At 49.4% G+C, this 23543-nt stretch overlaps 1 protein-coding gene across 9 annotated transcripts in view; it reads right to left on the bottom strand.

Moving 5' to 3' along the window:
- The window catches only part of CHD6 (chromodomain helicase DNA binding protein 6), a 160023-nt gene that overhangs the window by 39768 nt on the left and 96712 nt on the right, over positions 1 to 23543 (bottom strand). For all 9 annotated transcript variants that reach the window (XM_029070846.2, XM_029070843.2, XM_039912841.1 and 6 more), the window contains 10 exons: positions 20829 to 21084; positions 18471 to 18681; positions 13726 to 13921; positions 11751 to 11915; positions 10659 to 10838; positions 8270 to 8380; positions 5760 to 5962; positions 4816 to 5015; positions 2364 to 2523; positions 2074 to 2163 (listed from right to left, as the gene is read on the bottom strand). In XM_029070846.2, the coding sequence (XP_028926679.1) occupies positions 2074 to 2163; positions 2364 to 2523; positions 4816 to 5015; positions 5760 to 5962; positions 8270 to 8380; positions 10659 to 10838; positions 11751 to 11915; positions 13726 to 13921; positions 18471 to 18681; positions 20829 to 21084 (1772 nt within the window). The remainder of the gene's footprint in view (positions 1 to 2073; positions 2164 to 2363; positions 2524 to 4815; positions 5016 to 5759; positions 5963 to 8269; positions 8381 to 10658; positions 10839 to 11750; positions 11916 to 13725; positions 13922 to 18470; positions 18682 to 20828; positions 21085 to 23543) is intronic.

The following is a 23543-nucleotide window of genomic DNA, read 5'->3' as shown; positions in this document are numbered from 1 at the left end:
GAACTTCCAGGCGACCGTGAAGCGCACTGAGGGGTTGGAGAGGCTGGCTAAAATCAGGTAGCATAAAGCGACCCTGGGAATGAAGCAGCCTTTAAAAGCAAACCATTTCAAACACCGTTTCTTGCAAGTCATCCCAAACCAGGAGCTGCCTCCTGGGGTTCTGCTTACACTAAAACCTGCCTCTGCCACAGTTGCCCATTACTGGCCCCATCAGAGGGTCCAGGGGAAGATGACCGGAGATACCCAGCAGGTTCTTTTTCCCCTAAAAGACTTCAGGTCAGGTTTCCCAGCCCAGCGGGGACACTTTCTGGCCCTGGGGTTCTAGGATTCCTCCAAATGGCAGCCCACATCAGGCCTGGCTGCAAGCCCACCGGGCCCTTACTAGTCTTGGCTTGGTTTGTGGTCCGGGTCTCTCATGCCCATGGCCTAGTTTACTTACAGTCTGAGAGGCCAGCGGTGTTGGACCCTTTTGCTGGGACCAGTAGGCCACATGGGCATAACAGTCATCCGCTACTCCCTCCCACCAAGGGATGCCACTAGACGGAGGATGAACTCCTTGCTCATCTCCTCCCTCCGCCCCAAAACTCCCTTCCCCTTCACATCCAACAGACCACCACTGTCCCCACCGTCGAAGGCTTCTTAAAATCACTCCTCCTCCGAGAAGCCTTCCCTGACGAAGCCCTCATTTCTCTGACTCCCTCTCCCTGCTGCATCATTTGGATCTGTACCCTTTAAGCACCGGATAGTTACCCTATCAGCCCCACTGCACTTATGTACAGATTTGTAATCTATCTTAATATCTGCCTCTCCCTCTTCCCTGCCTCTTGTGGGCAAGGAACACGTCTACCAACTTGGTCGTACTGTACTCTCCCAAGCTCTCAGTACAGTGCTTTGCACACAGTAAGTGCTCCAAAAACACCACTGACTGATTGAGGAGCTGAGAAGCAGTGATGGCAAGGGAACGAGAGAATGAGGCTAAAGGAAGAACTAGAAGAGGATGCGTGGAGGGTTGTAGGGGAAGACAGAAGACCCCAGAACAGAAGTAGGGAAGGAGAAGAGTGGATTTCATGTGGGGGAGACTAGTAAAAGTTTATCCAAGCTGGTAAAAGCGGGGAAGCAGCGTGGCTCAGTGGAAAGAGCCTGGGCTTCGGAGTCAGAGGTCATGGGTTCGACTCCCGGCTGCCACTTGTCAGCTGTCGGACTGTGGGCAAGTCACTTACCTTCTCTGTGCCTCAGTTACAGATGAGGTATGAACTGTGAGCCTCACGTGGGACGATCTGATTACCCTGTATCTCCCCCAGCGCTTAGAACAGTGCTCTGCACATAGTAAGTGCTTAACAAATGCCAACATTATTAAAAGTTTTAAATTTAGCATTAAAGCTCTGTTTAACCATCTCCAACAGAGAGGACTCCATCACCCAACTGCTAGCTTAATTTGAGTAATCCGCCTATGCTTTGCTTTCAGAATAATTTGGCCAAAGCATTTCCCATGGAATATGGAACCAAAACCTTCAGGAATGAAAGGCGTCAATATCCATTCGTGGGAATAACCTCTATGTACTACCAAGGGAGACTGAGGAAACTGCATGTCTAGACATCTTTATTTGAAAAAAATTAAGCTAAAAATAAGAGACAAACCACCTGTTACGGGTAGCTTAGGAAGTTCATCTGCCTCACAGCAGGAGACTGGACCAGATGACCTCTATTCACTCGCATTTAGTTCCCTTCTGAGGGTGACCAGCTGAGTCTTTCACAGCTACAACTCTGTCTTGAAGCCACGCTTAGCCCCTCAAGACGAGAAGGACACGGTAGGGTAAATAAAGTACATTACAGAGAAAATCACAAACGATGAAGGATCGATACAAGCACTAATGAGAGTAGAGAGTGTCAGAGGCCCATCAGCCTTTCGGTCCTCCCAGAAGAACAAGGCTGGGGCTGACATGGTGGGATTAAAAAAAAAAAAAAAAAAGGCTGGGGACCTGGCAGAAAACACACACTTCTGGGCTCTACGCCGTCTCGTCAGCCAGGATTTCTGCAGAGAGAGAGTTTCTGCGCAAACTGCAGGGGCTATACCTGGCAGGGGTTCCTTCAAAGGCTTTATCTGCTACTTCTCCTAGTACTTCGGCTTTCAGGTAATACAACATCCGGACTCGCAGAAGGACCCTAGGAAAGACACACGTGTCAGTTCCAACAAAGCACAGCCCAAGAAAACTCTATGGATCCACTACCGGAACAATTGCAGACGGACAGTGGGGCGTTCTGGGAGAGATGCGTCCACGGCATCGTTACGGGCTGGAAACGACTCGACGGCATAAGACAAGACAAGCCCTTACAGATCCGCTCTCGGGGGGGAGAACACTCACTTGTTGCAGTGTTGTTTAAGGTGCTTTTTGTAGCTGTCGTCATGCAGCACAACTTCAGGGTTGCAGCTGGTCAGCCAGTCTGCGTTCTTGATCTCGGGGAGCAGCATCTGGTTCTTTGTCTTCTTTCCCTTCCTGCCTCTGGGCACCGGGGCCGACAACCCTGCAGCACAGGAAGGCAGCACGGGGCAGGTGGGGCATGATGAGGAAAGAGCACGCCAGGTGGGGACAAACTCCTTCCCAAATTGCACTTTCGATCCCAAGTCTCTACTCCTCACTCTAACCACAGTGACCCTAACTGCCAGCCTGGCCGAACAGAACTTGCTCAAAGCAGGATCAGAATAATCAACGAAAGAAGGGAGCTGGGGGTCCAGGGCAAGAACCCCAGAGAGCTCTCAAGAGTTCTTTGTGTGTGGTTTTTCTAAATGGCATTTGTTAAGCACTTACTATGTTAACTTACATAGTTAGTTTTTTGTTAACCTACCACGGACTGTCCAAAAAACAAATTAATTTTAGAGCAAATGAAACCAAAGCGGTCTTTGAAAGGCCAGGTGACTTGACCTAGATTAGCATAGTTTGGACACATAATCGGGAGGACTGGTTCTTCCGGAGAAGACACTAACATTAGGAAAAGTCCAGGGAAAATGTGAAGGAGGCAGACCGGCAGCTGGATGGACAGAGACCATAACAACGACAACAAAAGAACCAGTAGAAAGGTTGCAGATTACAGCAGAGGACAGGATGTTCTGGAGAAAGTATATCCATGGAGTAGCTATGAATCGGAAACAACTCGATGGCACTTAATGATTATAATGTGCCAGGCACTGTTGTAAGCAGTGGCATAGACACAAGTTAATCAGATTGGACATAGTCCCTGTCCCAAGTTTGTCTGCCTGTCTCCCCTGATTAGATCCCTGTCCCAAGTTTGTCTGCCTGCCTCCCCCGATTAGACTGTAAGCCCGTCAATGGGCAGGGACTGTCTCTTATCTGTTGCCGATTTGTACATTCCAAGCGCTTAGTACAGTGCTCTGCACATAGTAAGCGCCCAATGAATACTATTGAATGAATGAATGACTCACAGTCTTAATCCCCAATTTACAATTGAGGACAAAGAGGCACAGAAGTGACTTGCCCAAGGTCACATAGCAGACCAGTGGCAGAAGCCAGATTAGAACCTAGGTCCTCTGACTCCCAGGCCTGTGCTCTTTCTACTAGGTCCATCGGCTTCTCATTTCTCACCGGGAAGTCACTCCCCACTCGTATCTGAAGGAAACACCTCTCTTCACACTTAAATCACAGACTAAAATCACACCTCCTCCAAGAGGCCTTCCCTGATTAAGCTCTCATTTCCCCCATTCTCCCTCCTTCCCGCATCACCGATGTACCTAGACGCTTAGTACAGTCCTCTGCACACAGTAAGCACTTGACTGTGCATTATACCCCTTAAACACTAGTTACTCTGCCCACCCCAGCCCCACAACACCTACATCACCTAACCCTAACTTTCCCATTTCCCCTATTAGTAATTTATCTCCATGTCTTTCTCCTCTTTAGACTACACGCTCTACACTGTAAACCTCTCGTAGGCACGGAACACATTCTTTCGATTCGACTGCATTCTCTCCCAAACCCCTAATACAGTGCTCAGCCCACAGTAAGCGCTCAAAAAATACCACCGACTGACTGATTATGGAGGCAGAGTCCAGAGGCAGGGAATGGGCAAACCTCAAGCGAGAGAGGCAGCATGGCCAAGTGAGTAGAGCACGGGCCTGGGAGACAGAAGGACTCCGCCACTTGGCTACTGTGCTAACTTGGGCAAGTCATTTTACTTCTCTGGGCCTCAGTTTCCTCATCTGTAAAATGGGGGTTAAGATGGTGAGCCCCATGTGGGATATGGACTATATCCTTACAGGCCTCATGGAGAGCCCTGAGGGAAGCAGAGTGAAAGATATAGCTTAGCTTGCATCTACCCCAGCGCTTAGTTCAGTGCCTGGAACATAGTAAGCGCTTGTGCTATCATATCCTACTTAGGAGGAGCCCTTGGTGAGATGGTTAGGGGCCTCCTCTTAGGCAGAGTGGTGCCCAGCCGAAATCCGCTCTATAGCAGAGAGTGAGGAGGGAGGTCATGGGTTCTAATCCCGGCTCTACCACTCGTCTGCTGTGTGACCTTGGGCAAGTCACTTCACTTCTCTGTGCCTCAGCTACCTCATCTGTAAAATGGGGACGGAGCCTGTGAGCCCCACATGGGACAGGGACCGTGTCCAACCCGATTTGCTTGCATCTACCCCAGCGCTTAGTACGGTGACTGGCATAGAATAAGTGCTTAATAAATACCATCGTTATTATTATTTTATAGTGCTTAGTACAGCGTATGGCACATAGCAAGGGCTTAGTAAATACCATAATAATAATAATTACTATTAACTGCAGAAGCTTCCAGCCCAGCTGGTCTTACCTGAGTGGTTCTGGAGAGCCTGGTTCTGGCCATCCTTTGTGGGAGTGATCAGGTCCCATATAAAGCTCTTGATTTTCTCATCCCCCTTGTAGTGTTTGACACAGTAGACCAGGAGAGCCCGGCAAATCATCTCCATGTCCTTCTCGTTTAGGTGCCACTTGAATCGACCATGGGTCAGAATGTCCTTCCACCGACCCCAGCTGAAGGATGGAAAACTGGGGATGAGCTCTTGGAATATCGGTCCTTCGACTGCGGTCAACGAGCACCTTGTCTGGGCAGAGCACCGGACTGGGCGATCGGGAGCGTACGGCGGCGGAAAAAGACGTGACCAACCCCTGCTCACATCTCCTTGAGAAAATGGTCAGTTGAGAGAGCACTGCCATTTGACGGAGACGCTATTTATATACCCGGGCCAGACCTTTAACCACCAAGCACTACACGGCCGAACTCGAAAGGCCAAATCAACGAATATGTTGGGGCGGAATCCGGCTGAATAATGCGGAGCCTCCGGAGAGCCTGAAATGGAGGCCAAACACAGCTCTGACTGACAGCCGGGGGCTCCCTACTTCCACTTCAGTCACAGGGCCGCGTGCCTCGTCCTGGCTTCGACACCTGCTGAGACCCAATGCTTCTGGGAGAAAGCAGGGACCCGACTTAGTATTCAGGCTCATTCCCCAACATGGGAAGGACATGCAAGAAAACAAGTGGGGAGAAACAAAATATCACGGTGAGATCATTTCCAGAGCCTCACTGGAAATTCTGACCCAACTAGGCCCGTCTCAGCGGATCCCTGCCCAAAGAGAAGGCCTCTAGCTGACCGGGAGTTCGGGAAGCAAGATGACCGAGGCCTCCAGCTCGAAACGGGCTCGGTTCTCCCCTGAAAGTCTTGGGACACCGAAAGCCGGGAGCCACCGAAGTGGGGGGGGGGCTCGACCCATACCCACCCAAAGATGAGCAGGTTCTTCTCCACGCGGAAGCATTCGGCGCGGAGGTAGCGTCTGGTTTTCTCATTCAAGCGCCGTGACCTGGTGGGCTTCTCATCGGAATCACTGTCCAGCTCTGAAAATTCCATCAGCTCGTCCTCCTCGAAGGAATTGTAGTGTTTTGTCTGCTTCCTCACACGTGGCCGATCAAGCACTAGGCTCTCCTATGGAGACGGAGCAAAAGCGCTGTAGTCCCGGAAGGCTTCTACCGACACACAGGCACACATACACACCCGCATGCCCACACACGCACACATGTGTCACGAGGCTGTGTCCTGGCTAGAAGCCCCGAGCCTCGCTCGGGAGGATCGATTTTGGCAGACGGAAGAACTCTCTCCCACACCTGCCGCCCTCCTGACGACAGGAAAATCGGAGCGGATCCTCTGAGTTTTTAATGAAATCACTGTGTTCCCCAGCCCCCGCTGCTGCCTGCGGCCATCTGCTGCTCCTGCAGACATCCTAGCGGGGCTTTGGGAAGACGAGGTCTCCTCGGTGCCCAGAGGAGCGGTCTGCTCTTGCCAAGAGAAAACCAGAGTGATGAGCTCCAGCTGCTCAGCTCGGAGCGCCGAGAGTCGGGTGAGCCCCGGAGACGGGGCTTTGATGAAGGATTCCATCTGTTCGGCAACTTTCCGTGGGCAGGTGAGCCTTTCTTCCTGTTTCAAACTCTGCTCCCCAATGATTCGTTCGGCCCGTTTCTAACCCAACTCTAGAAAACACTTTTTTTCTCCCAGTGGTATTTAAGGCCTTACTATACGCTAGACGCTGTACTAAGCACTGGGGTAGATATGAGCTAATTAGGTTGGACACTGTCCATGTCTTACATGGGTTCACAGTCTGTGTCCAACCTGATTAATCTGTAGCTACCTCGGCGCCCAAAACAGTGCTTGGCAAATAGTAAGTGCTTAACAAGTACTATTATTATTATGTACTTGTCCGCTCAACTGTATATATTTTCATCACCCTATTTATTTTGTTGATTTGATGTACATCACCTTGATTCTATTTATTTGCTATTGTTTTAATGAGACGTTCATCCCCTCAATTCTATTTATTGCTATTGTTTTTGTCTGTCTGTCTCCCCCGATTAGACTGTAAGCCCGTCAAAGGGCAGGGACTGTCTCTATCTGTTACCGATTTGTACATTCCAAGCGCATAGTACAGTGCTCTGCACATAGTAAGCGCTCAATAAATACTACTGAATGAATGAATGAATGAATCCCCATTTTACTGATGAGGTTACTGAGGCACTGAGAAGCTAAGTAACTTGCCCAAGGTCACACGGTAGACAAGTGGCAGAGCCGGGCTTAGGATCCAGGTTCTTCTGACTCCACTAAGCCATGCTGCTTGCCAATTTGTTTAGCACTTACTATGTACCAAGCACTCTACTAAGCACTGAGATAGATACAAGATAACCAGGCTGGACAGAGTCCGTGTCCCATATGGGGCTTCAGCCTAGATAGTGGCAAGTAGGATTTAAGAGAAGAATCACTCATTGGCTTTTGGGGAATGGCCACTATTCCCAAGCCTTCAAATACGACCCACATAAAGGGACCACTTTCGGTTCCCGCACTTCCGGTTCCTTCTGACCCTTCTCCTCTGGTTTTCAGGTCTGCCTCCCCCACCGTCTGTAGGGTAACTCCTCGGGAATGCCAACGCGTCAGATAACTGCCAACTGAACTACCAACCGAAAGTCTCCTGTCCCTCTTGCCAGGCTGGGGTGTACTGCAAATGATGCCCCATTTCTAATGGCCTCTTCGCTCAGGGTCGAACTTTGTGGTGAGATGGAGAAAACGAAGACCATTAGCCGATTAACTGGGTTCTAATCCCGGCTTGTCTGCTGTGCGACCTTGGACAAGTCAGGTAACTTCTCTGTGCCTGTTACCTCATCTGTTAAATGGGGGTTAAGACTGTGAGCCCCACGTAGGACATGGACTGTGTCCAACCTGATTAGCTTGTAGCTATCCCAGAACTTAGAACATGCACTAAGTGCTTAACGAATAGAGAAGCAGATCCTAAGCACGTCCTAGATCCCGGACGTCAGAAGAAAACCCCCAAAAAGGAACTGATTTCGTCCAAGAATGGGAAGCAGCACGGCCTAGTGGACAAAGTACAGGCCTGGGAGTCAGAGGACCTGAATTCCAACGCCGACGCTACCCTTCACCTGCTGTGTGACATTGGGCCTCGCTTTTCCGGACCTCAGTTCAGGCACCTGCAAAATGGGGATTCAATACTTGTTCTCCCTCCTACTTTGTGAGCCCCCATGAAGACCTCATTTTTCCATATCTAGTAAAGTGCACGGCAATACTAAGTGCTTAACAAACATCACGACTGTTACTGTTGTTATTATTATTATTGAAAAGTGACACTGCTGTGGCTCTTTCGGCCACTTCCCCGCTTTCCCCCGGGTGACTTGAAGTGTGCGCCCTTATCCGTCTGGCTGTGATGAGCAGCCCGAGGCATTCCAAGCGTACCTTTTCGTTCTTTGCGTCCGTGTCCAATTCGGCAATCTTGGCCCATTTCTGCCAGAAGTTGGGATCATCTAAGGAAATATCCGTTCTGTTTCCAGACGCCACAAAGCTGGCCTGGGAGGGGAAACAATGATCGGTAAATAGTCTGCCACCTAACACGGCGCACGTTTATTTTTGAACTAGCCAAATGCCCACGTTTATTTTTGAAGTAGCCAAAATCCCAGTACACCACAGGCCTGCATTTTAAAGAACAGCTGTCCAGCCCACTTTCGCAATGTGTGCTCCAGGACGAACCGGGCTATTGGCTTTTTCCAAGGCAGGCGCTTTTCCACACGCGCGATCGCCCACTGCTAATTCGCATTCCGGATGTACAGTGACAACCCATCCAGGATCCACTCGAGGGGCCGTGGCGAAGTAACGCGATGGCAAATATCGTTAGCTCGAGCTCGTTACTAAAGGGCCGACTCCTGAGACTGCACCACTCCAATTCTCACACCGACTGAAACGTGTCCTCGTCTTCCTTCCTACCGATCAAGGCAAAGCGTGTGCTGTGCGCAAACGAGACGTGAGGTCTTGGAAAACCGACAACGGGTGGGCGGTTTGAATCTCGTCTGGATAGAAGAACTGTTTATGCTGGGAGGTATCCGGCATATGGATGGCGGGAAGAGAGACCAGATCCTGGGTCAGAAGGATCACGCGGGCTGCATCTGTTAATCTACTGGGAAAATCTAGTGGCAGGAGTGAAATGGCTTGTTGGCCTCTTTTCCGAGATCAGGGGAATTTTGAAATGCTGCCTCCTGGAATTCAGAGCCACTGAATTTCTCCCCGCTACTCCCTCCTCAATTAACATCCTTGTCCCATCAGCCGTAATCATCTAGTGAAAAGATCCGTGAGTCAGAGACCTGGATTCTAATCCCTCTCCCGCTACAGGCCTGCACTGTGACCTCAGGCAAGTCACTTAATCTCTCTGGGTCGCAGTTTCCTCATCTGTAAAACAGTGACATTTACACTTGCCTGGCCCTACCTCTCATAAAAGTATAATCACTGATGTGAAGGAGAGGAGAAAGTGGTGCCTGTGGAACTTTCTGGAGAATCCTGCTCCCAGAAAATGAAAGAGACACTTCTGCTCTCTACTAGAATTGGTCTAGTGGCTAGAGATGGGCCTGGGAGTCAGAAGGTAATGAGTTCTAATCCAGGCTCCGTCCCTTGTCTGCGTGTGACCTTAGGCAAGTCGCTTCACGTCTCCGGGCCTCAGTTCCCGTATCTGCAAAATGGGAATTAAGACTGTGAGCCCTATGTAGGACAAGGACTGTGTCCAACCCGATTACCTTTTATCTACCCCCAGTGCTTAGAACAGTGCCTAGCACATAGTAAGTGCTTAACAAATACCATAATTATTATTTATTATGATTCAATCACTGACATTTACTGAGCGCTTACTAGGTAAAGAGCACTCTACTAAGTGCTTGGGAGAGTACACTACAACAGAGTTGGTGGACACGTTCCTTGTCCACAATGAACTTAACAGTCTAGAGGGACTGTAGTCTCTCTCTTTATTCTATTCTATTCTATTCTCTTTTATTAATCTAGATATCATTGTGAAGACAATTATAAGCAGGGATCATGTCTTCTAGCCCTATTATTCCCTCCCAAGCAGAGTATAGCACACTGTACACAGTAGGCATTCATATACTACTGACTTACTGAATCACTCCTGGAAACTTTGATAGTAATAATAGTATTAAAATGGCATTTGTTAAGTGCTTACTAAGTGACAAGGACTTTACTAAGCACTGGATACAAGCAAATCGAGACGGACACAGTCCCTATTCCAAATGGGGCTCACAGTTTCGATCCCCAAATTACAGATAACTAAAGCACAGAGAAGTCAAGTGACTTGCCCAAGATCACAGAGCAGACAAATATGAGTCCGCGAACTTCTGATCCCGAGACCCTTGCTCTATCCACTACATTATGCTGCTTCTCCAAGGAGTCTGGCCATTAAAAAAAACAGTTCTCTTTGTGTTTCTGTGGGTAGGGAATATGTCTGTTATATTGTTACAGGGTACTGGCTCAAATGCTTGGTACAGTGCTCTGCACACAATCAGTGCTCAATAAATATGATCGATTGCCTGCCTCCTTTAAAAAAAAAGTTAATTGCATTTTGTTTTCCTGCACCCTTTAGGTTTTTCTGCACCCTGTTCCTGAAAGAAGCTGACATGGTGTGTGAATAATCAGACAGAGAATAAATTGCTTTTCTCCAGCACAGAGACTTGATGCTTCAGCTAAAGGAGCTGAACTGTGTACTTTAGAAGTCAAAGAAAAGATACCCAGTTCAGGCAATCTCTCCTTTCCTTCTCCCCGCTCGGCTCTTGAGCGGGAAGTCCGGTACCTTGGCGAACGTGGAGCCTTTTCCTTCCGACTGGATGGTGATGGTCTGTGTCCTTCGCTGCAGGATCTGATCGATATCTTCCTCACAGAACTTGGAACCTTCATCTTCCTCGTCCATCAAGGCTCCGTAAGCTCCCTTCCGAAGCAAATCCTCCACCTCCATCTTGGAGAGCTGCTGCACCTGCCCGGGGCGATAAAGACCATTTGGGAAACTGCAAAAAAGGGCTTAGGGGAAAAACCGCCAACTAATTCCTACTGTGAGAAAAACTACTTCTACACAGAATTTGTGAAATACTAAATTCCAGCCCACGGCAAGGAGCGTCAAGAATTTAAAGGCCTCTGGACATCTTTAACGATCGCTGTAAAATCTCACAATCTTCCCTCCCCACCGCCCTCCCCTCCAAAAAAGCCGTCTCCCCACTGGTGCAATTTTAAATTTGAATGTGGTGGTTTGACTATTTATTTAAAACATATCGCTCCGATTAAAATCAGTAATCATCGATCAATAATAACAGTTATTAAGTGCTTACGGTGTGCAAAGTGTTTAATCCTCGGCCCACGGGGGCCGACCTAAAAAAGCACCACTGACATCAAAAGTAACACAAATTCTTGGGTAAAAATGACAACCCTTTCTCTCTCTTTGTGTAAGTGTGAAATATTGAGCCGGCTGCTCCTACAAAGGAACTGGTTTCCTCGATTCCAATTATAACAAAACAGAAAGCTGTATTTCTCGACAACTTAATTAACAACTTTTGCCTCTTCCTAGCCTCTTCGTACTTTTTTTCTCCCCACGCCTGCCTTTTGGAAGACTATACTATTTCCCCTAAGGAATCTGGGCTCCATGCTCAGGATTTTGCATTGAAGCATCAATACAGCATGAGATTTGATTTTATTCCCCAGCCCGTTACCGCCCACTCGGTTCTACAGGGCCTGAACTTTCCCATCATTTAAGGGGAGCTTTGTGAAATTCCTGGATAGTTTCTGAAAATTGATCTCAAAGGTAGAGGAGGAAGTGGGCAAGGAAGCAGATGGATGCAGGTACCGAAAACGCAGTGTGGGACAGCGCCGAGGCGTGGATTCCCAGCCCTCTTACCCCATTGGTACTGCCCTTCCGGTTAATGTCCTGGAGCACGGCTTTATCCAGCCCCAGTTTCAGGCTGGCTTTGTCGAACATCTCCCGCTCGTAGGAGTTTCGGGTTATCAGCCGGTAAACTTTCACGGCCTTACTCTGGCCTATTCGGTGACAGCGTGCTTGAGCCTGGGTGAGTTAAGAGGAAAGAAGGTTGCATGATGCATTACTTTACATTCACAGTTACGAGGCGACTGGGTTGGGGGTAGCTAACAAAATCGGCCTGAACTAGGAATTCGACTCAGACTAGATGGCACCGGAAGAATCTCCATCCATCCAGGGATTGGGATCGGCCTGGTAGCTCAAACCTACCTTATAAATCTACTGAAAAGCTCTTCGTGGGCAGGGAAAGTGTCTACCAACTCTGTTATACTATACTCCAAGTGCTTGGTGCAGTACTCTGCACACACTAAGTGCTCAATTAAATGGAACCGACTGATGAAATCAGGGGCCTCTAGTTTGGAAAAAAACAACTTAAAGACTAGAGGAGTAAGAGAGAAAGAAATCCCAGAGTGAAGTGCGGAGTCAAGCTGAGGGGCTGAATTTCTTCCACCTCAGTAAGTCACGAATTTCCTCTAATGCTGGGCCTCTGGGTATCAGTGACACCCGGCACGGCACAAGTCGGGGGAGGAGTCAGGCCCACCTCTCTGGAACGAGAGAACTGGTGCAGCTTACCCCTTATGCCACTGGGCAAATGCCCACCTCCCCTCTAAACTGTAAACTCGTTACGGGCAGGAAACGTGTCTACTAATTCTGTTGTATTGTAATCTCCCAAGTGTTTAGTATAGTCCTCTGCAGATAATCGTTGATTGACAGATTCCCTCGGGGGATGTCCAAGGCCATCAGAGACCCAGGGCAGCAGTATCAAGTAAGGTATAGGGCGTGAGTCAGGCCCCAGAGCCTGGACAGACCTGCCCAGCACCGCCCGGGTAAGTTACCTCATTGTTCTCTTCATCGGGAAAGATCTCCCTCTTGAGCTCTCTGTTTCATCTCATCCTATCCTGCCCCTCATTGTTAAATGGGGCCTGGCTGCAAGTTAGAGCCCTCAGAGGGCTGTGGGCTTGGGATGTGATTCTGCCCACCCCACACTCACAGCAGAGGCAGGAGGTGCTCCAGGCCCTGTCCTGCCCAGCCTTAGTAGGTCCTTTGGGCTCTATTGGGCTCTAGATTCAATCAGGGAATGGGTTCCTCAACGAGCCTCAAATTTCCTTGTTTGCCCCCAGGCCTGCAGGTCTGCCTCCCTGACAGACGCGGGGGGGAGAGAGAGAGAGAAAGTGTGTGTGTGGGGGGGCCATGTGTTGTTATATACATGACTGGTATCCACCTCTGATTCTTCCTGGGTCAATATCTCTCTCATTTTCTCCGCAGCACCGCCCCAAGTTCACCCCGTGCTAGAAATCCAACGTTGGGCCCCTTGGTTCTGACATTTAGGGATAACCTGGCAACCGCATTAGAGCATCCACGGCTAACGCTCCCTGGCTGACACCGACGTTCAGGAGGAGCCAGAAAAATGCCCTGCAAACACGCTGACCTCCTGGCCTTCCCGTTTCAAGAAGGTCAACGTCTATCCGCTTTCTCCCCCAGGCTGCCGCGAGGACCGCAGCTGCCTCAGCGGGTGACAGGAGAGCCAGCCCCACCGGAGGTTCCTTCAGGCAGATTTCCATGGGCTCCGCTGAGCACTTTCATTGAGCTCCAAATGCCACAGTCTCAGCAGGGCAATGTGGAGCACAGTGGAATGAGTCCTCCCCATCCCCAGTTGGTGCAACTCGACCCATGGGCCACTGGGCAGATGCCCACATGGCCTGATAGGCCATCAGCTCATCACGGGCGGGGAACATCTATCATCCTGAGGTTCATCCCTCACCAGAGGCTCCTGACTCCGTCCCCCGGGTCTCGTCTGGCCAAGGGGAACACCTGCTCTCGGACTCGCCGCGGTTACCTGTAAGTCGTTCTGGGGGTTCCAGTCCGAATCGAAGATGATGCAGGTGTCGGCGGCGGTGAGGTTGATGCCGAGGCCGCCCGCTCGGGTGCACAAGAGGAACACAAAGCGGTCCGAGTCGGGCTTGCAGAAGCGATCGATGGCCGCCTGACGCAGGTTTCCTCTCACTCGGCCGTCGATTCGTTCATAGGTGTACCTAGTCGGGAACCCAAAGGAACAGGTGCCTCGGCATTAGAGAGCAGGCCTACAGAGACAAAGTGATTCCCAATGAGAGATTCATTAAATCTCGTCCTTCCGGACGCGTTCTAAATGACCTAGGAGTCGGGAAGGAAGCACGGCCTCTCCGGATGCCACGATGCAGTCACCTCGGACTGCAGTGGGGCATTTCACCTTCGTCTAAAGCACTAGATCTCAGCTCGGGCCCAAATCAGAAAGCAAGAGAAGGCAGGACGATGCGTAATCTGCTGCTGCAAAAGACGTGCGTCTCGTTTTGTAAACAGGGAGAGCAGAGAGGACGTCTGAGTCGATCGAACTGATTTATTGGATACCTACTTTGGAAAGAACATGGTACGGACCCCTTGGAGGAACACGATTCAGTAAGCATGATCCCTGCCCTTGAGGGGCTTACGTTCCACTACGGGAGGCAGACACTAAAATAAATTACAGGTAGAATATAGTAATAGTGCAAAAAGCTAGGTATAGTTACATGGGAGGGCTGTTGTGAATGCTTAAGTGTGGCAGAAGTGCTGAAGTGGCAAATTGGGGCAATATGAGACGGGCAAATTGATCAGGGAAGGCCTCTTGGAGGAGACGTGATTTCTGAAGGGATTTAATAAGGCGAGGGCAGTGTGAAGGCGAGTTCCCAAGCAGAAAGGAGGAGCTTAATCGGGAGGCTGAGAGGTGAGATTCCCTCAGGAAAGAGTAGCAGAGGAGACGGCATCATGTGGAATGAGCCGGATCTTGGGGATGAATGCGAGGAGGAGGAACCGTGTTGGGAAGAGGCCAAGGGAAAAGGAGAGCCTGCTCCCGTTGGAATGGGGATTCCAGGGGCTGCAGCTTGACAGAAATGAGGGGTGGGAAACTGGGGAAGGTGGGGTGCAAGAGGTTGGGCTGGGATTGATAGAACTGAGTTTGCAGCGCACACTGCCATGTAGTGCTCTTCTGTCTAAAACCCCACTTGAATTTACAGAGATTTTTCAGCCTTGGAAAGGTCCCTGGATAGTGAATTTCCTACATTTCCCATCCACTGGGAGAAGACGTGCTTGTGATGAACCTTTTACTCTTACTGTTATCGACGGTACCTGTTAAGCATTTACTATGTGCCAGGCATTGTACTTAGCGCTGGGGTAGATACAAGCTAATCAGGTCAGACACAATCCATGTTCTCTGCACATGGTAAGCGCTCAATAAATGCCACCGATTGATTGACTGATGACCCGCATGGGGCTCACAGTCTTAATCCCCATTTTACAGACGAGGGAACTGAGGCACAGAGAAGAATAACAATAATTACGGTATTTGTTAAGCACTTACTCTGCTCCAAGCACTGTTCTAAGTGCTGGGTAAGGTAATTTGGTTGTCCTATGTGGGGCTCACAGTCTTAATCACCATTTTACAGATGAGGGAACTGAGGCACCGAGAAGTTAAGTGGCTTGCCCAAGGTCACACAGCAGATAAGTGGTGGAACCAGGATTAGAACCCACATCTTCTGACTCCCAGCACCCCGTGCTTTTTCCATTAAGCCACGCTGCTTCTCCATCTCTAATCTTCGATGGGTGTTTCCCCAGATGGTGCTGTTCGGGGACGGAGAGGTGAACGAGAATTCTGTGCTTGCCTATCCACACCTTTCGTGATTTTGTCAACTAGGTCCTAAACCTTTCAGCCTAGATCCACATCCTTATAATCTAGTCCTTTTCAGCAACCAAGACTTTGTTTTGTTTTTTTAAAAAAATCTGAACCGCTACGCTTTCCTAGATTTCGATTTCCTTAAGGAACGGAGAGTAGAGTGGAATACCCGAGGTCTAGCCACAGATCTGGGGAGGGGTGGAACCGGGCAGGCCCAGTTGTCCCTGTGGGTTCTGGGAAGGGAGACAGTAGTTGCAGAATGCGGTAGAGGACAGAGAAGATCACTGCCGAGTAGAAAGCTTTTACCAATGTATAGAGGGGGTTGCTGCGAAACTCCAGCAGCTCATGTGATCAGTCGAAATTGAGCCAGCGCTGCTTAGCATTCAAGGATAGATCCTTTCATCTGGAGGTGGGGCCTTGGGAATTCTGGGAATTAGAATCTCCAAAATGAGAGTGCAAATGCGGTCTGGGCAATCTGATTTAGCCCCCCAACTTCAGTTTTGCGGTCACAGTTATCAGCGGCTCAAGCACAAAACAAAGAGGCAGAATTTGGGTTTTTGAAATGGGCAGATTTCCTGTCCTCTTTTAAAGCTATTTTTCATGCTCTTCCTAAGTCAGAGCCTGTGGCTACAGCCTCATCCCTTTATCAGAACCACATATGAAATGAAACAGGAGCTAAACCAAAGAGACAGCTGGAGAATCAAGAGCAAGGAGAAAAAGTCTGAGGGCCTTCACTGTGAAAAAACAAAAAAAACAAAAACAGCACACATCATTAAACCCAGGCCTCCAGCCAAACAAGTGATTATGTCATGACAAAAGTGACTTTCCCCCGTGATTTCTATGAACATTCTCTGGAAAACAACCATCTCGTTAGACTGGTAATCCCAGGTGACAGCCATCTAACATCCACCCTGACTGACAAATTCTATTGTTTCTTTAAAGATTCCTTGAGAAACTAATGAAGAATTACTAGCAGTACAGAAAATGTTATAGTCAAAAAAGCAACAGGTTCCAGTCAGTACCCAGATGTGAGATGGAGAATATATGGCTGCTTTCTTCTGCAGGCTCTCCCTCCCCTCCGCATTAAACTAAATTGAAAATAATTTGTTGTTTAGCCGTAGTAGTATCCACAGGGAGCGAAAAGGCCTAGAACAAAGAATCGTCGAGTTCCCTGGCCTCAAGGAGTTTACTCTCTAATGGGTGGGGAGGGGAGGCAAACATAAAAATATTGACAACTAAGAGAAAGAGGCTGGGAAATAAAAAGGGAGTGAAAGATGAGGAGTTGTGTTTTAGACATATTGAGTTTGAGGTGCCGGTGGGACAGCCAAGATGGAGCTGTTCTGGAGGTAAGAGGAACTGTGGAATGGCAGATCAGATGAGAGGTCAAGTAGCTTGAAGGCAGGTGAGAGGTTGTACTCTCCAGAGACTCTGTGTATAGCGAATAAAGAGTAGGATGCACAGAAAAGAGCTTTGGGGGATGCCCACAGACACAGGATAATAATATTAATAATAATGGTATTGTTAAGCACTTACTATGTGCCAGGCACTGTTTTAAGTTCTGGGGTAGATACAAGATAATCCGCGTGGACACGGTCCCTGTCCACACAAAAGGCTCACAGTCTTAATCCCCATTTTATGGATGAGATAACTGAGAGGGTGGTCCTTAGCGACCATTTTTTTATGGTATTTGTTAAGCCCTTGCTAAATGCCAGGCACTGTACTGACCGCTGGAACAGATACAAGCTAATCGGGTTGGACACAGTCCCCGTCCCACATGGGGCTCAGAGTCTCAATCCCCATTTGACCGATGAGGTAACTGAGGAACAGAGAAGTAAAGTGACTTGCCCAAGGTCACACACGACAGACAAGTGGCGGAGCGAGGATCAGAAGCCAGGTCCTTCTGACTCCCAGGCCCGTGCTCTATCCATTCGGCCACACTCCTTCTCAACTTCCAGTGGCTTAATAAACCAGAAGTGTCACTGAAGACCATCTCTTCTGAACTAGACCCAAAGTCACCCTTAACACACGGACCCTCCGAGCAGAGGAGGGAACACGGAGAACAGGAAGATCTGTCTCCGTCAGCTTTCGCCGGGGCAAAGAGCTGCAGGAAAGACCCCAGGTAGCAGGCAGACGACTCCGTCGTGCCAAATCCTGCTAAATCAGGCAGGCGTTGGGCTCGGAAAGCTGTCGTGCTTGAAAGGCTCTGAAAATAGCAGGGCCCGGTGACTGGAGATGAATGAGAAAATCCCCAGCTTCCCATTGAATGGGCAAAAGCCTAGTTCTGCTAAACATTTCTTTGGGGCCCCTGTGGACGAACAGTTATATAAAATTAAACGGAGAAGCAGCATGGCCTAGCGGAAGGAGCTCGGGACTGGGGGTCAGAGGACCTGGGTTCAAATCCTGGCTCCGTCGCTTGCCTGTTATATGCTCTCGGGCGAGTCGCTTAACTGCTCCGTGCCTCGGTTTCCTCATCTGTAAAATGCGGATTAAATCCTACTCCCTCCTCCTTAGGCGGTGAGCTCCGAGTGGGAAGGGGACTGTGTCCAACCCGATTATCTTGTAACCACCCCAGCGCTCAGTACAGAGCTTGGCACACAGTGAGCATCAACAAGTACCACAAAAAAATCAAAAAAACAAACATTAACAAGTCACTTAACTTCTCTGGGCCTCAGTTATCTCATCTGTAAAATGGGGATTAACTGTGAGCCTCACGTGGGACCTGATTACCCTGTATCTCCCCCAGCGCTTAGAACAGTGCTCTGCACAAAGTAAGCGCTTAACAAATACCAACATTATTATTATTATTATTATTATTAAAAAGGACAAATGAAGAGCGAGGGGCGAGGAGGGGAAGGACCTATCAGCACAGTGTCTGACACACTGCTCTTGACACTACTCACCGCCTCTGGATGAGATAATCTTCCAGGATGTCAAGGCAACGCACCATCTGGGAGAAAATGAGCACCTTGTGTCCACCCGCGATGAGCTTGGGGAGCAATTTATCGATCAGAACCAATTTGCCCGCTGCTTGGATCATCGCCTGCAGTTGAAAGTCCAAAGCGTCGGGGCTGTGCGTCTTCCGGAAATCTTCCAGAATTTTCTCCTCTGCCCCTGCACGGGAAGAGAAGAAAACCATCTGGTGCGCCCGCTTCTACGATGGGGCGGGGTGGGGGAAGGGGGTGCAGTTTGCTCCTAGGAGAGGAATGGCTCAAACGAGAGGCGGGACTCTTGTAGCATCAACTTCCAGGTGGCAGGTTGACGACCCGGAGCTGTGGATCTCTGGTTCGGTCCCAGACCAAATGGCTCCCTGGCAGCCTTGCCAGCCTGCTACGGAGCCTTGTTGGGATTCCTTCCAGGCAGAGGGCAGGTTCAGCCTTTTTCGGGGAGCGGGGAGGGAACCACCTGACCAGGTCGACCTCTCAAGCCCTTCTAATGTTTAGGGTAATAATAATGCTAATGTTGGTATTTGTTAAGCGCTTACTATGTGCAGAGCACTGTTCTAAGCGCTGGGGGAGATACAGGGTAATCAGGTTGTCCCACGTGGGGCTCACAGTTAATCCCCATTTTACAGAGGAGGTAACAGAGGCACCGAGAAGTGACTTGCCCACAGTCACACAGCTGACAAGTGGCAGGGCCGGGAGTCGAACCCATGACCGCTGAATCCGAAGCCCGGGCTCTTTCCACTGAGCCACGCTGCTTCCCATAATACTGGTATTTGTTGAGCGCTTACTATGTGCAGAGCACTGTTCTAAGCGCTGGGGTAGATACACGGTCATCAGGTTGTCCCATGTGAGGCTCACAATCTAAATGGCCATTTTAAAGAGGAGGTAACTGGGGCACAGAGAAGTGAAGTGACTTGCCCACAGTCACACAGCTGACAAGTGGCAGAGGTGGGATTCGAACCCATCACCTCGGATTCCCAAGCCTGTGCTCTTTCCACTGAGCCACGCTGCTCGGTTCAACGTCTTGGTTTCCTCTCCTTCTCAGAGCTCCTCTGAGCAGGAACAACTTTCCTAGTCCATACATTCCTGAACAAACAGGTGAGATCCCGCGGTGCTGGAGGTGGGAAAACCTTGGGCTACGAACTCATCGTTGGGCTACCTTCTCTTCTTTCCTACCCTTTTTACCCCTCACTTGAAGGGGACAAGCCCAGAAAAGGGCTCGGAGAAAGACGGATCCAGGTCAGAAATGTTCTGGTCCAGTTGCAACTTCTCACGGTCAGGTACAGCTGGGTTCAATACTGGCATGGCTATGCCAAAACATTGTACAGACTTAAGCTCATTATGGGCCTGGAGTGTGTCTGCTAAATCTTTTGTTTTAGAATAGTGTTCTGCACATAGTAAGCACTCAGTAAATAGCACCCGTTGACTGACTGTATACTTACGAATCTACCATACATCGCGTTTGATCTCTGATATCACACTGCCCATTGGGACATTATTCCTCTCTTCCTTCGCCAGAACAGCCCCAAACTTGGGTGTTTTTTTTGAGTGTGAACTTATCTCTGAATCAATCAATGGTATTTATTGAGCGCTTACTCAGTGCAGAGCACTGTAATTCGTGCTGTGGTGGATACAAGCTAATCATCTATAATTTTATTTCTTTGCACAGACGACCGTCTCCCCCGACTCTAGCCTGGGAGCTTGTTGTGGGCAGGGGAAGTCACCGTTTAGCGTCGTACGGTACTTTCCCAAGCGCTTAGTACAGTGCTAACAAGACCAGAGGAACCACTGCCGACTCGGTTCCGACTAGGCGGGGAGGAGAATGGGATTTTTCCAGGATGGGCTGGAAGTTGTCCATTCCAAGGGGGTTGATTTAGGAGGAAGCCTCTGGCAGGAGGAGAAATACCTGGTCCAAACGATCCTGAAGCTTCTTGACTATAAACAGCTTAGCACGAGCCTTCACCTCAGCCCGGGGGGCTGTCAGGGGCCAACGCTAGCCTTATGGGAAGGAGCATGGCAGAGTGGATCGACTACGGGCCCGGGAGCCAGAGGTCATGGGTTCTAATCCCGGCTCCGCCCCTTGTCTGCTGTGTGGCCTTGGGCTAGTCACTTAACTTCCCTGTGCCTCAGTTACCTCACCTTTAAAATGGGTAGTAAGACCGAGAGCCCTACGTGGGACATGGACCGTGTCCAACCTGAACTGCTTGTATCCACTCCAGCGCTTAGTACAGTACCCGGCACATAGTAAGCACTTAACAAAAGCCCTAATTAATTTTTTTTTTTAAGTGCCTTTCCTGGGCCCCATGAATGGCTCACCGTTGATCAGGTAGGGGTGATTACAACACTTCCTCAGCTCCATCATGGTGTTGATTAGGTTGGGCATGTTGTGCTGGTTGGCCCCTTTGGCCAAGAAGGAGAAGTTCTTCTCCAGGATGGCCCGGTAGTACTTCTTCTGGATATTGGTCAGCTCCACCTCAATGATCGTCTCTTGTTTCGGCGCCAAGTTCTTTTCCACGTCATCTTTGAGCCGCCGCAGCATCATGGGTTTCAGGATGGACTGCAGCTTCTTCACCTGCCCGGGAAACGAGACGTGGTGGGGATCGATTAAGTCACCGACCGAACGATCGATTGATTTCCATCGAGGTGGAAATCCTCACTGGGGCATTTCAACCACCGTGAGCCTCCGCAAATGACATGTAATAGGGGTGTGGCGACATGCTGGGTGCTAATAATAATAATTACAATAATAATAAGGATGTGTGTTAAAGCTCTTACTGTGTACCGAGCACTGTACTAAGCGCTGGAGGAAACACAGGGTTAGACACATGAGGCTCCCAGTGTAAGTAAGAGGGAGGGGGATTTAATCCTCATTTTACAGATGAGGAAACCGAGGCACAGGAAAGTTAAGTGACATGCCCAAGGTCACAGAGCAGACAGGCGGCAGAACTGGGATTAAAATCCAGGTCCCTGGACTCCCAGACTCGGGTTCTTTCATTCGTTCAATCATATTTATCGCTTACTGTGTGCAGAGAAAAGTAAAATACAACAATAAACGGGGACATTCCCTGCCCACAGTGAGCTCACAATCTAGTTGGGAGGGAGACAGACATTCCACTAGGCCTCGCTGCTTCTCCTGAACACAGAAGCTTTATGGAAAAGAGACGGCAACTGCCCTCAAGGAGTAAACAGTCTATGCAATAAGATAGACCCATGCAGTACTGATGAGGGAGCGGATGTGGGTGTGTATGGACCCAGACGCTTAAATTCAAATTAAATGAAGCTCCTGGCCATTGGCTTTAAGACACCCAATCAGCCTCCTCTCCCACACCTAACCTGGCTCCTCTCCCCCTATAACTCAGCCCGTACACTTCGCTCTTCTAACGCCAACTACTCTCCGTGCCTCGCTCTCACTTCACTAGCTGTCGACCCCTTGCTCACCTCCTCCCTCCTGCCCGCAATTCCTTCCCTCTACATATCTCCCGATCCTCAAAGCCCTGCTAAAAGTACACCTACTCCAAGAAGACTTCCCTAATCGTTCTCTCAACTCCCCGCCATCTTGCACCATCTATGCACTCTCAGTACTTAGGTTTTTACTCCCTGCCTCCACTCCACGGCACTTATCGTATCCCTCTAGACGGTGGGCTTCCTTCCCTGTAATTTGTTTTAATGTCGGTCTATTGGCTTCTAGAGGATATGGAGGGTGTCTATTTACTCTACTGTGCTGTCCCAAATGCTCAGTAAATACCACTGACTGGCTAACTTTATAAACTGGGCCAGATACACAAATATCCAGAAACACATCCGAGGAGGAGGGAGAGGAGTTTTTGATGCAATGAGTAATGACTGATTACTTTGTTCTCCTCCTGCACCTTCCAAGCCCCATAGCACTTATGCATATATCTATACTTGTATTTATTTGTATTGATGTCTGTTTATTATTTGTATTGATGTCTGTCTCCCCACCTCTAGACTGTGAACTCGTTGTGGACAGGGACTGTCACTGTTTATCACTGTATTGTACTTTCCCAAGCGCTTAGTACAGTGTTCTGCACACAGTATGCGCTTATTAAATACGATTGAATGAATGACTATGAAGCGGCACTGACACCGCCGCGAAACGTAAAGGTCTCATCTCCCCCAGCGGCCGCTTCTTTTTGATGGCACTCTGCTAACCGCAAACTTTCTCACAAGTCTTGACCACATCCCAAGTAGATCAAAACTGTTTCTTTCACTTTGGCAAAAAAACCGGGGACGAATTACTTGTTGAGGCCACGCCGTCAATCAGTCAAACAAGGACTGAGCTAAAGCCCAAGGGGGCATATGCCTGAACTAGCCATCTGGGGCTATGGGTAGTCCCCTGTTGGCTAGAAGCTTACCCTCTTTGCCCCCTCTACCTCTCAGACTTCGTGTGCCACCAGATACTGAAACGGCAGCAGAACGCAAGACAAAAATGCAGTAGCAAGGATCCCGGACAGTCTACGGACCGAAACACTAGTCCCGAATAGCCAAAAACTGGCTGCACTGACAACTTGAGACTCATTTCAACTGTATATTCACTTTCCAGGTTCTCTGCTACTCTGCCCCCTCCCCATCTCTGTGAATCAATCCACCCCCCTCTGCTTATTTCCTCTCCCCTAGTCAAGAGCACGTACCCTTCATTTCTGTTTAACAGGTACCTTAATTATTATTATTCGCCTCCTCTCCTTTGTGCATTCTTCTATGCCAGCCTGTTTGCCTGGAGCAGTCTCCCATTTTCAACTAACAGGCCGCTTCTTCCTTTCCATCCAGGTTCTCTTCAAGGTTCCCCACAGCCAAAAGGCCCCCGTGAATCACTTAGCCAGATGGAAGTGGAGGGCACCGCCTTCTCCAAAACACAAATCTCCCTCCCCTCACACACATACTCTCTCCCTTCCTATTTCTCTCTCCTTCCCTCCCTCCCTTCCTCTCTCTTCCCACTCCCTTTTTCCCTCTCTCTCCCTCTGCCATTTCTATTCCTCTATTTGTGGCTTCACCTCTAAATTTCACTGCTCC

The sequence above is a fragment of the Ornithorhynchus anatinus genome, chromosome 8 (assembly GCF_004115215.2).
Source record: "Ornithorhynchus anatinus isolate Pmale09 chromosome 8, mOrnAna1.pri.v4, whole genome shotgun sequence".
NCBI classification, from domain to species: domain Eukaryota; kingdom Metazoa; phylum Chordata; class Mammalia; order Monotremata; family Ornithorhynchidae; genus Ornithorhynchus; species Ornithorhynchus anatinus.
This window is presented reverse-complemented; position numbering and strand designations above follow the sequence as displayed.